We start from the raw sequence: 13,868 nt of genomic DNA on the forward strand, positions 1-13,868 counted from the left end.
AAACCACAGGCAGCGTGGTCAGCCGGCAAGTCCGCCACCAGAAGCTTTTGAGTGAAATTGTTTTGCTCTAACGTCACTCGGTCACTGACCTCTGACGCACAGGAGGCGGGACTAGGAAGACAGCTGGACCCCTTCCTAGCCACCCGACCGGCTGGCGCAGAGGCCGGTCCAGCCAGAGGTCGGTCAGGGGTTTCCATTGGTCGGTTTTCCCGAGGAGGTGGGTCGTGGGACCGACCACGCCCACCAGTGGGCGGGACCTGTGGGCAGTAGGCGCTGGGGACCGTAGGGGTTGCTGTGTCCGCCATCTTGGACCCCGCGTTAGCGGTGGCGGCGGTGGTGCGCCGCGTCTGGGGAGTGGCCCTTTTCTCCCCTCCTCCCCGGCTCGGTGGCGGGGGCTCCTCCCACTGGAGGGGGGTGGTGCGACGGCGGTGGCGTCTAGGGCCATGGCGGCGTCTACTGCTAACCCGGGTGAGGAGACAGAGGACTGGGGCACCTCTACAGGGGGAGGGGCTGGCGGGCTTGGCAGCTGGGAAGCCCGGGGGCGGAGGGCCGGCGTGGGGGCCGGAGGCGCTCGGGCGGCGGGAGGCTCGTGGGGGGACCGCGCGGTGGGGGCCGGAGCTTCCGAGGTGCGCGGGGCGGCCCGCTGCCCCCGCGGGCGGCGCCGTGTCCTCTCGCAGCTGATGCCGAGGGCGACGGCGGGCGGAGCGGCGACTGGCTGTCCCCGGGCAGGGGACCACGTTGCCCCGTGGCTGCGATGTGCCTTCTCATCGCTGACGTTTCTGGAATTTAAGTGAAAAATTAAAATCTATAGAAATAGATTCATGTTTTCTCTAGGCTTTTCTTCCCCCGCGCGGCCCCCTCCCCCCTTTTTTTTCTTTCCCGTTTTCCCTCTTCCCTTGCGGGCTGTCCTGAGAAACTAGCGCCTGTCTGGCAGAGGTGTGTGCAGTAGTGGGCGAGATGCAGGGGGGACTGCATCAGGGGCTGCTGCAAGCCCGGGGTTAAAGCTTGTGAGTTCAGAAAAGTTTCTCTCTATAAATGAAAAGAAAATCTAGCCTGTCGTGTGTAAGCGATGAAAGAGTGTGTGTGTGTGTGTGTGTGTGTGTGTGTGTGTGTGTGTGTGTGTGTGTGTGTGTGTGTGTGTGTGTGTGTGTGTGTGTGTGTGTGTGTGAATGCCAGCAGGTCTGGTGGGAAGGTCAGGTCTTTAATCCCTGGTCCCAGTCTCCAGGCCTCTTTCCACTATTATCACAGCTACTTGGTTCCCTAGGAAGTATTTCATTTTCAGGATCCTCGTTTACCTTGCAGATCTTGTCATTCTCTTCAAAATAGAATCCTTTTCCAGAAATTCCTATCTGTCATTGCCTTAAAGAAAAAGAAAGTAGGGATAAATTTCTTTAAAGTACAGCAGTGGGAGGGTGTTGGTTTATTGCTGTCCCCACATTGAACTTTAAATGGGTGGTTCTACTGTCTCTGAAAGGCAGCATTATTTTGCAATACCCGGACTTTGGTATTACAGGCAAATCACTGTGAAATTTACCGTCTTTCCTACCATGCTTCTGGGAATAGAATTATTGAATATTTAATGACATGATTGATTTGACTGTCAGCATCATATTTTAAAATATTTTGCAGAACTTTAGAGACAAAGGTGATAAGATTAATTGTCCTAGTTACGTTGCAGGAAGTGTTGAGTGGTGGGATAAAGCTGGAAAGATACTATTATTATGGCAAACTCAACTTTGTAGTAAAATAACCCTGTTAGCTAGAGGGTAAGTAAACAAGATGTTAAACTGATAACATGTTACAAAATGCTTATATAATCCTAGTTAAGTTGCAAAGCATTTCTCTTATTAAGTTGTCTAGGTAAACAAGTGCATTTGTCAGAAGCTTTTTCCAGCAGTGTTGGGTAGGCTTGCTTTATTTATTATTATTATTATTATTATTATTATTTTTTTTTTACCAGAGCACTGCTCAGCTCTGGCTTATGGTGGTACAGGGGATTGAACCTGGGACTTTGGAATCTCAGGCATGAAAGTCTCTTTGCATAACCATTATGCTATCTACCCCTGCTATTATTATTTTTTAATAGTTAGAATGACAATCTTTTGACCACACTGTCACTAGCTGATCAATAGCAACTCAAATCTGTAAGTATAAAATAACATTTATTTGTGCAGAATCCTTGTTAATGAAACAATTTGTTTTTGCATACTGTCCTTTGGTCACTTTTACAATTAAAGAAAAGAGATTTTATTTATATCACAAAACAGAGAGAACAAACCAGAACATCTCTCTGGCATATGGAAAAGGTCAGGAATCAAACTTGGGACCTTATGCAAGTCCAGAATTTTACCACTGTGCCACTTAGGCAATTTTTAGATCTATTTTTTGGTGTTGAAAAATTCTCCCACTGCTTCAATTCTTGAGCCCATGCTTAACACATGATAATTAAGACATTTTCTACTTCTTCATTTCTACCTTTGGCTTTTTATATCAGAAGGAAGAGATGAGAGAGTATTGTGAACTTCCAGTAACATGCTGCAGTTTGGGAAATAAGGACTGTGAATGCAGGGGCACAGTGTGGAAATGTACTGTGCTCACTGAAAAGAAAGTAAATGGTTTTTGGGTCTGAATTCTTTGTTGTGTGGTCAAACCTTGTTTTCTCGGAACCATTTTTAAGGACTAGGACATTATACCTACTTCCTTGAGTCCTAGGTCCCCCTGCCCCGCACATACACATACACATACACATACACATACACATACACATACACATACACATACACATACACATACACATACACATACTTTGTCTTCTTGATGGTGTGGTTTTTCCATGGTTCTCATTTGTTCTATCTTCACATCTGTCTGCAAATGATTTTTCATGTAGTGTAGGGAAATAAACTCAGCCTTACTTGTACATGTGTGATACCACCAAATGGCCTTTTCAGCTCAATTTTCTATCCTTTGTTTTATTTTATTTTTTAAAAATACTTATTTTCCCTTTTTTTGTTGCTCTTGTTTTTTTATTAGTGTTGTTATTATTGTTGTTATCGTGTTCATTGTTAGATAGGTCAGAGAGAAATGGAGAGAGGAGGGGAAGACAGGGGGAGAGAAAGATAGACACCTGCAGACACCTGCAGACGTGCTTCACTGCCTGTGAAGCGACTCCTCTGCAGGTGGGGAGCTGGGGGCTTGAACTGGGATCCTTAACGCTGATCCTTGAGCTTTGCGCCACCTGTGCTTAAACCGCTGCGCTACCACCTGACTCCCAGTTATTATTATTATTATTATTTTTTAACCAGAGCACTGTTCAGCTCTGGCTTATGGTGGTATGGGAGATTGAACCTGGGACTTTGGACCCTCAGGCATGAGAGTCTGTTTGTGTAACCATTATTCTATCTATCTTCCACCCTATTTTATATTTTTGAAGGATAGAGAGAGGAGAGACACCAGAGCACCACTCCACCATTCATTCAATTCTCATGGTGCTATCTGTTGTGCTCATGTGTGGACTGTAACCCAGGACTTAATCTCAAGAAATGGGGGCGATCTGACTGCAAGCTCCAGGAGGAGCAGAAAATGTAGTTAAGGAAAGGGGAAAAAGAACAATCAAGTCTTGACTCAGAATAGAAAAAGCTTTACACACGGAGTGGAAATTTAGTTAAAAGAGAGAAAGTCAGGAAGTAATAATAGTCACACAATTTTCACCTATATAAATAGTTCTATTAGTATAATTTTGAAAGAATCAAGTTAATAGACTTCTTGTATATTTATCTTTTTCAGATGTGAGAAACTAAGAATCTTAAAAAGGATTACTTTATAATTGATGAGAGCATCACTTTAGCATGTGTACTTCTGAGGATTGAAGTTGGGACTTCATGCCTGCTCTGGGTCAGCTTTTCCACATAGAAATAGAGACAGACCTTATTACTAAAGCTACCTCCAATGCAGTAGTACGCACATGTGGTATATTGGAGACTCTAGCCTGGGGCACATGAATAGTAAGGCATGCACCTTCCCAGGTGTCTTGGCAGCCCCTCAAATAGGAATTAAATCTGTTTCCTCGCACATGTGCAATTTCCCTAGTCTGGGCTGCTTAAAAAAAATTTTTTTTTAAATTAAGATAGACCCAACCAGGGAGAGAGAGAAAGAGGTAGAGACACTACAGCACCCAGTGCTTCCCCTCATACCATGGCTTATACCTTGGTCTGTATGTCTAGAAAGGCTTACACTCTAACTGGTGAACTACCTCTAACCTCAAAATAGAAATTCATGCAATGTAAAATTAAGATGTCATGATATATGTGTGTGTGGATAATGTTATTACACCTTAGTCTGTATGTCTAGAAAGACTTACACTCTAACTGGTGAACTACCTCTGACCTCAAAATAGAAATTCATGCAATGTAAAATTAAGATGTCATGATATATGTGTGTGTGTGGATAATGTTATTACAAAAACCTTTTGGGAAAGTGTTTTCAAGTTGTATTTCAATTCAATTTTATAAAGAACTTAATCTGCAAACTTTTTATGCTTTTAGATGTGTGGCACTTACCAAAATCTTCTCTATTTTCTTTAGAAATTAAGAAGTGGATACTTCTTTATTCTTGGAAATCTCATTTTCTTTCATTTGGTCTTATTAGTTTTATTGCCTTTGAGCCCTAGCCTAGCTCTACTCAGTCTACTAACAGATGGGAGTAACATGTCAGTTTATGGATGGCTTTGAAAGTCCTTTGTAATTCTGTTATGGATGGCTCTTTTTTTCTAAGGATTTCCATAGTGCCAAGTGGTGGTTAGTCTTCTGAAGTTAATTACAACTCAAGAAAGTAAGCTCATTTTTCTTCTTTAAATTTTATTTCTTTGATTTTAATGAGTGAGAGAAAGAGATTAGAGTACTGCTCAGCTCTGACTTACGGTGCTATAGGTTGAACCTGGGACCTCAGGCCAGAGGCATGAAAGCCTGCCTGCCTGCCTGCCTGCCTGCATTCATTCATTCCTTCCTTCCTTCCTTCCTTCCTTCCTTCCTTCCTTCCTTCCTTCCTTCCTTCCCTGCAACTGGTTAATACATTTTTAGGGGTTTGGGCAGTGGCACATCCAATTTAGCCCACATAGTACTAAGCGTAAGGAATCAGGTTCAAACCCCCCCCCCCCCATCTTGCTCCCTTCCTTTCTATCTTCCCTTCCTCTCTCGGTTTCTTTCTGTCCTAAAAAATAAATTGGAACAAATGGCCACCAGGAGCAGTGGATTCATGTGCAGGCACTGAGCTCCAGTGATAACCCTGGAGTCAAAAACAAACAAATATATACACACACAAAAAAAAAACAACCTTAAAATATTTTATTTTATTTTTGTATTTTTTTTATTGATTTAAAAAATTGTAAGATAATAAGGGTATAATTCTGTATGGTTCCAATATCCCCATCCCCCCCCCCCCCCCCACTGGAAACTGCAGTAGTTCTCCCGGGGTCACAGATAGGGGCTGACTTTATAACTACCCATCTCTATCTATCTACATATCTATCTATCTATCTATCTATCTTTTCTTTTCCATGCTTTTAAAAATATTTTTATTTGTTTATTATTGGATAGAGACAGAAATTGAGAGTAAAGGGAGATAGAGGGAAAGAGACAGTGAGACACTTGAAGCCCTGCTTTACCACTCATAACATCTGCAACTTGATGGCTGAAAGACAGTAAGATGGAAAGCAGGACAAAATGTTTAATAAATGGGAACCATAAAGTAGGGATAGAGCATATGAAAGATAGGGATCTTAGGGTGGAAGGACACTAAGAAGTCTGTTTTAGAGAGTTGCTTGCAAACTTGAAGAAAACATAAATGCAATTAACTGTTTACCACATTGATCTAGCCTGGGACCCATATCTATTCATATTTACCTCTGGAGTCTATACAACCTCCTAGTCCTTGTCAAACTGAGCTTACAGTCCATGGTCACAGCTGGGAGAAATGTTAAGTTTTTACTATATGTCATTCTACACACTTTACTGGTGTGTGTGTATGTGTGTGTGTGTGTGTGTGTGTGTTCGTGTTCTGTAAGTCAGAAACTGTTGTCACTTTTGAATTAGGTTTTCTATTCTTTATTTCTTCACTTTGTATTTTCTTCTCCACATTTTCACTGTGGTTGAACAGGCAAACTAAATTTATGATTTTAACAGTATAGTTAGAATTTAATTTCCATGAGAGCAGTGGTACCAAGTAAATAAGAAATAGTACTCAGTGGTGCACCTGGTTGAGTGCACATGTTTTAATGTCCAAGGACCTGGGTTCGAGCCCCCGGTCCCCACCTGCAGGATGAAAGCATCATGAGAGGTGAATCAGGGCTTCAGGTGTCTCTGTCTCTCTCTCTCCCTCTCTGTTACCCCCTTCCCTCTTGATTTCTGGCAGTCTCTATCCAATAAATAAATAAAGATAATTTTATAAAAAATAGAGCTCAATAAATGTTTGTTAAATAAATTAATGAATGTACACCTCAGTGTTGGAAGATCATATCCTTTTTTAATATTTATTTATTCCCTTTTGTTGTCCTTGTAGTTATTATTATTGTTATTGATGTCGTTGTTGTTTATAGGACAGAGAGAAATGGAGAGAGGAGGAGAAGACAGAGAAGGGGAGAGAAAGATAGACACTGGTAGACATGCTTCACTGCTTCACTTGTGAAGTGATTCCTCTGCAGGTGGGGAGCTAGGGACTCCTACCGGGATCCTAATGCTACTGCTCAACTCCCGGATCATATCTTTTGTACTGCTAACATAAGACAGTTCTTTTATACAAAATAATTTTTGCTTATAATACATGTGCAAAAGAAGCTGAAAGAGAGGGAGAGAGATAAGTTTAAAAAAAAATCTTATTGTTACTATTTTCATAAAATAGCTTTGAATTAATTAGCCATCAATATTGTGTTTATTTTGTGACCAGGGCTTTTGTGGAACTTTGTACCTGTACAATTCCACCTCTTCTGGCAGACTCCTTCCTTTCTTCTTTCTCCTTCTTCCTCCTCCTCCTCCTTCCTTTCCTCCTCCCTCTCTTCCCCCTCCTCCTTCTTTCCAGAAACCACAGCACTGTTCCACTGCTCATGAAGTTTCCCTTTTGCATTATGTTCCCTTGTGGACAGAAGCTCAAACCTGGTCCTTGCACACTTGGTACCACATCAGCGCTCGCTCATGCGTGCTTCCTATATATATATATATATATATATATATATATATAATTTTTTTTAAAGAGGGAAAGAATGAGAAAGAGAGAAAGGGGCAGGGAGAGAGACCACCACTATTATCTAAGACATTCTAGTGATGCTATTGATGATGCTCCCCTGTGTTGCCTGGGCTTGAGTCCCTGTTGCTATGCATTGTAAGGCATGTCCTTTACCAGGTGAACTTCATCCTAGCTCCCTAAAGGCCTATATTATATTTACTTCTCTGTAGCTTACTTTCTTTTTAAATTTTATTAGTGATTTAATATTGATTTACAAAATTGCCTGCCAACAGAGGTATAGTTCCACACTGTTCCCACCACCAGATTTCTGAATCCCCATGTGGCTTACTTTTCCATAGTCATTTTTGGTGAGTGATTTCCGTTTCAGTGATACAGGTCCACCTTAAACATTTTTTTTTAATGTATTTAATTTTCTTACTGTAGCAAAATACAAATAGCTAAAAATTTCCATTTAGTTTGTTAATAAGTTTCGGGTGACAGGGATTGAACCTAGGGTATCATACATTCAAAATATGAGCCCTACTGCCAAGCTACATTGCCAGGCCCCATTATAGCATGTACAGTTTAAGAGCTGGGAGGTAGCTCAGTGGGCAGAGTGCATACTTTGCCAGCCAGGGGTGAGACCCTGGGATTGAATACTAGTACTACACTGGAACACTATGGAAAGTTCAAGGAAGTTCCACGGATGCGGTGGCAGTGCTTTAGTGTCTCTTTCTCCTCTCACGTTCCCTTTCTAAAATAAAAAGAATGAGGCAATTAGTTTGGGAGCTTTCTCATAAAACTGACCAGAGCACTGTTCCAATATTCACATCCCACATCCTTGATTTGTTCTTTTTTTTTTTTTTTTTCCTTGCTTCAAGCTACAGTTATGCTCTGGTTAATTCCCTCTCCCTCCCTTGCAAATAAATATATAAATGTTTTCAAAACATTAAACGTTGGATGGACAGGCTTAATAGCTAAATAGCAGGAACAAAGGAAATAATTAGTGAAATAGAAAACAGAAAACTACAAATTATCCAAACTGAACAGAGAGAAATAGAATGGAAAAAGAAAATTAATGGAAAAAATTAACAGAGCCTTAGGAACCTGTGTAATTATAATGAAAGATCTATTTTGAGTCATTAGAGTCCTGGAAAGAGGATTAAAGACAAGACTAGAAAATAATTGCTTGGAAAATTCTCAAATTTGGCAAGAGATGTAACCAACCATTGAACTTGGGACCTCTTGTGTGAGAGTCTAATGCTTCATCCTTTGCACTACCTACCAGGCCACCTTTTAAAGTTTGAACATTAGAACTTTTTTTTGTCCTAGCAATATAGAACAATACATATAGATTTAATCTCTGTAAATAACTTTTATTTCTTTGTTATTTCTTTATTTATTTAATTTATTTTGGATAGTGACAAAGAAATTGAGAGGGAAGGGAGAGATAGGAAGGAGAAAGAGACAACTGCAGCACTGCTTCACTACTCATGAAGCTTCCCCACTGCAGGTGGGAAATAGGGGCTTGAACCTGGGTCTCTGCTTACTATAATGTGTGCATTCAACCAAATGTGTCACTGCAACTTCTAGTTCAGGGGAAAAGAGAAATCATTGAGAAATAAATTTCTAAAAAAGAATTCAAAAATTTAACTTTTTTAAAGTTGCAGCTGAAATTGGCAGCTATACCACTCAGTACAACCAACAACTCTTAAGTATAGTGTGAACTATACACAGGAATTGGAATACCTAGATGAGTTTTGGGTATCTCTTTAAGAAATGTGGTGATATCATGGAAAACTATGACATCTACAATATGAGATACTTTTGGATAGGAAACTCCTTGCCCCCCAAATATAAGGAAACAGGGATATTCTTTCTAGGATGGGGAGGTTGCTAGCAGTAGAGCACATGCTGCCTTGCATGTCTAAGGCCCTGGGTTTGACCCTGGATACTGCTTAAAAACATAAAAACAAAAACAAATACTGAATAGAACATTTGGAGTATATATATATATTTACTAGAGCACTACTCAGGTCTGGCTTATGGTGCAGGAGATTGAACCCTGGGACTTTGGAGCCTCAGGCACAAGAGTCACTTTGCCTAACCACTATGCTATCTACCCCTGCACCTTGGAATATTTTTTCCATAGTTGTTCAGTATAAAAAAATTCATAGTCTGATAGAGGCCCTCACACTAAACCTCCACATGCCTGGAAGAAGCACATTAGGACAGGCAGCCAACTGGGCCCCCACCTTCTGGTCCCCTGGCACCACAGAACAGTCCCTTCAGTGATGATGTGAACCCAAATGTGATGCTCATATTTGCTTCTATGGGGCGCTGGGAAATTGGTTACTCCTGACTCAAGTTTAGTTATTTTTCAGTTCTGAATATATTTGCAGGACTGGGGATGGCAGCGGTAGAGCACCTGCCTTGGCAATCAAGACAACCTGGGTTTGATATCCCTGTTAACACATGAAAATGATGAAGATGATAAAGACAACATGAGTAGAAAGAACTTCATAAGCCAGGGAGCTAGTACCACATTAGATAAGTAATAGCTTATTTAATAATAATTTGATTCTTTGTATCTCCTAGTTATTTTCTTTTTATGTAGTTTTGGGGGGTAAGCCCAGTGCCTTATGCTTACAAAGTATTTCTAGTTGCTTCCTGGCCTAATTTTTATGCTCTTTTAGAGAGAGAAGCCAAACAGTGGTCCATCATCTATAGAGTTTCTTTGGTGTTTTCTTTGGTGCTCCCCTGTGTTGCCAAGGATGAACCTAGGATCTGATGAGCATAAGCTGCATCATCGGCTCTACCCGTTTCTTTGCTGAAGCCTTTTCTCATTCTTTCTTCCCTTCCCTTCCCCTTTCCCTTTTTCTTCTTTCTTTCTTTCTTTCTTTTTTTTTTTTTATTCATTTTTTTTTAAAATATTTATTTTATTTATTTATTCCCTTTTGTTGCCCTTGTTGTTTTATTGTTGTAGTTATTATTATTGTTGCTGTTGTTGGATAGGACAGAGAGAAATGGAGAGAGGAGGGGAAGACAGAGAGGGGGAGAGAAAGATAGACACCTGCAGACCTGCTTCACCGCCTGTGAAGCAACTCCCCTGCAGGTGGGGAGCCGGGGTTCGAACCGGGATCCTTATGCCGGTCCTTGTGCATTGCGCCACCTGCGCTTAACCCGCTGCGCTACAGCCCGACTCCCTCTTTCTTTCTTTCTTTCTTTCTTTCTTTCTTTCTTTCTTTCTTTCTTTCTTGCTTTCTTGCTTTCTTGCTTTCTTGCTTTCTCGCTTTCTCGCTTTCTCGCTTTCTCGCTTTCTCGCTTTCTCTCTTTCTCTCTTTCTCTCTTTCTCTCTTTCTCTCTTTCTCTCTTTCTCTCTTTCTCTCTTTCTCTCTTTCTCTCTTTCTTTCACTTTCAGGGTTATTGCTGGGATCCAGCGCCAGTACTGCAAATCCACTGCTTCTGGCAGTCATTCTTTCCTTTTTATTTATTTTCTCTATTTGATAAAACAGAGAGAAATTGAGAGGGGAGTGGGAGATAGAGGGAGAGGAAAATAGACACCTGCAGAGCTGCTTCACTATTTGTAAAGCATCCTCTCTGCAGGTGGAGAGAAGGGGGCTTGACTCATCTCCTTTCACATAGGACTATGTGCACTTAACCAGGTGCGCCACTGCCTGGCCCCGGCTTTTTATTTTTTCATTTGTTTCAACTGCGTTAGTAATTGATTGATGATAAGTTTTTATCAGAAACGTATTCAAGCATCCTTGTCAGAGAGCCTAGTGATGGCTTGCTTGGTAGAGCATGAGCGTTACCATGTATGGGGCCCCACACATCATTACGAAGGAGTAGTGCAGCACTGTGGGCATTCCCCATAGGTGGTAGAGCAGTGCTATAGTGTCTCTTTCAATCTCTGTCTTTCTTCCTCTCTATCTGAAATAAAAAAATAGAGCCTGGGAGCTGTGGAATTTCATATACTTGAGAGATTAGCACCACAATAATAATAAAAAAAATTTTTGCTAACTTTTCCCCCTAATTTTTTTTTCTTTTGCTATCAGGGCTTCATTGGCCTTAAATACCTGCTGTACTACACCATTCCTGGCAGACTTTTTTTTTTTTTTTCCCCATATAGAGGAGATAAATGGAGAGAGGGAGACAAACGAGGAGGTATAGTACAACACTGCTTCACTGCTCCATGAAGCTTCTGCTTTGCACTGTGTTTCCATGTGGTGGCCAAGGGCTCAAACCCAGGTCCTCATGCATGGTAATGTGTGCACTCTACTGGGTGAAGTATCCAGGTCCCTGTCATAATTTTTTTTTAAATTGTGAAGTTGTACCCCTCTTATCCTATGGTTTAGTCAATGTTTCCTTTTTATAAAAAAAACTTAAAAAGTGATCAAATTCTAAACAAATAAAAAGATTTTATTTATTTATGAGAAAGATAGGAGTAGAGAGAAAGAACCAGACATCTCTCTGATATAGGTGCTGCCAGGGATTGAACTTGGGACCTCATGCTTGAGAGTATGATGCTTTATCCACTGCATCACCTCCTGGACCACCATAATTTTTTTTATATTGGGGGGATTGGTGGTTTACAGTAAATACAGTTGTTAGTACATGAGTAAAATTTCCCAGTTTTCTGCAGAACACGCTCACTCCCAGCCTAGATCTATCATCCCAGACCTAAAAGTTCCCCTTGCCCTCTACCCCAGAGTCCTTTACTTTGGTGCAGTATCCCAAACCCAGTCCAAGTTGTGGTTTTTGCTCTTATTTCTCAACTTCTGTCCGTGAGTGAGATCATCCCATATGCATCCTTTTTTTTTTTCCTGGCTTATCTCACTAACATGAATCTTTCAAGCTCCAACCAAGATGAGGTGAAGAAGGTGAATTCATCATTCTTAATAGCTGAGTAGTATTCCATTGTGTATATATATCACAACTTTCTTAGCCCCATATCTGTTGTTGGACACCAACATTGCTCCCAGGTTTTAGCTATTACAAATTGTGCTGTTATGAACATAGGTGTAAACACATCTTTTTTTTTAATTTCTTTTTTAAAATATTTTTATTTATTTTATTTATTTATTCCCTTTTGTTGCCCTTGTTGTTTTATTGTTGTAGTCGTTGTTGGATAGGACAGAGAGAAATGGAGAGAGGAGGGGAAGACAGAGGGGGAGAGAAAGACAGACACCTGCAGACCTGCTTCACCGCCTGTGAAGCAACTCCCCTGCAGGTGGGGAGCCGGGGGCTTGAACTGGGATCCTTACACTGGTCCTTGCGCTTTGTGCCACGTGTGCTTAACCCGCTGCGCTACTGCCCGACTCCCTTAAACACATCTTTTTGCATGGATGTATTTGGTTCTTTTTCTAGTTGTCTTAGTTGTAATGTTAGGTAGCTTACTTGAGATCTTTGCTATTTGTTAATATGGGCCTGAATTGCTATAAACTTCCTTCTTAGGACACCTTTTGCTGCATCACACAAGGTCTTGATGTTGGTCTATAGTTGGTTTCTTCATTTTAATTGTTCTCTAGGTACTTTTTAAGTTTTCTTTTGATTTCTTCAGTGTTATTCAGTGGTGTATTCAGTTTCCATAGTTTAGTTGTATTTCTTTGTTTCTTTTTGTGGTTAATTTTTTAAAATGTTTTTATTTATTATTGGAAAAAGATAGAGAGAAATTGAGAGAAGAGGAGGTGATAGAGAGAGAGAGAGATCCCTGTAGCCCTGCTTCACCACTCATGAAGCTTTCCCCCTGAAGGTGGGGACCAGGGGCTTGAACTTGGGTCCTTGTACACTGTAATGTGTGCGCCTAACCAGGTGTGCCACCTCCTGGCCCCTTGTGGTTGATTTCTAACTTTACCGCCTCATGGTCAGAAGACACATTTTAAGATTACAATATTTATTTATTTATTTATTTACTTATTTTATTTTTAAAATATTTATTTTCCCTTTTGTTGCTCTTGTTTTATTGTTGTAGTTATTGTTATTGATGTCGTCGTTGTTGGATAGGACAGAGAGAAACAGAGTGGAGGAGGGGAAGACAGAGAGGGTGAGAGAAAGATAGCTGCAGACCTGCTTCACCGCCTGTGAAGCGACTCCCCTGCAGGTGGGGAGTGGGGGCTCGAACTGGGATCCTTTCGCTAGTACTTGTGCTTTGTGCCACGTGATAGATGAAATGACTTCAGGTCATAGATGAGATGAACCTCACAGATAATATTTCCTTGTTTTTTTGTGTGTGTGTCCTGATGATCTGTCTCTTGCTGTGTGTGTGTTGAGGTTGAGTACTGTGCTGCTGTTGATGTCTCACTTAAGGTAAGCAAATAATTTTTTTTATATATTTGGGTGCTCACATACTAGGAACATATATATTGATGCAGTTATATATTGATGACAGTTATGTCTTCCTGTTGGATTGATCCTCTGATCAATATGTAGTGCCCATGTCTGTTGCTTTTCATCTTTGCCTGGAAGTCTAATTTATCTGAGATTAGAGTAGCTATTCCTGACCTTTTGTTTGCATTATTGGTTTGGAATTCCTTGTTCCAACCTGTTACCTGGAGCTTCTGTTTGTCTTTCTTTTGGATGTGTGTTTCCTGGAGACACAGAATAGATGGATCTTGCTTGTTTTTGCCTCCAGGGTTATCACTGGGTCTTGGTGC

At 41.0% G+C, this 13,868-nt stretch overlaps 1 protein-coding gene across 1 annotated transcript in view; it reads left to right on the forward strand.

Moving 5' to 3' along the window:
- The first annotated feature begins 281 nt into the window (after positions 1–281).
- ARNT (aryl hydrocarbon receptor nuclear translocator) overlaps positions 282–13,868 on the forward strand; it is an 85,218-nt gene continuing 71,631 nt past the window's right edge. The window contains exon 1 of the mRNA XM_060201749.1: positions 282–468. Within this exon, the coding sequence (XP_060057732.1) occupies positions 444–468 (25 nt within the window). The 5' untranslated portion in view covers positions 282–443. The remainder of the gene's footprint in view (positions 469–13,868) is intronic.

Source organism: Erinaceus europaeus, chromosome 11 (genome assembly GCF_950295315.1).
Source record: "Erinaceus europaeus chromosome 11, mEriEur2.1, whole genome shotgun sequence".
Classification (NCBI taxonomy): domain Eukaryota; kingdom Metazoa; phylum Chordata; class Mammalia; order Eulipotyphla; family Erinaceidae; genus Erinaceus; species Erinaceus europaeus.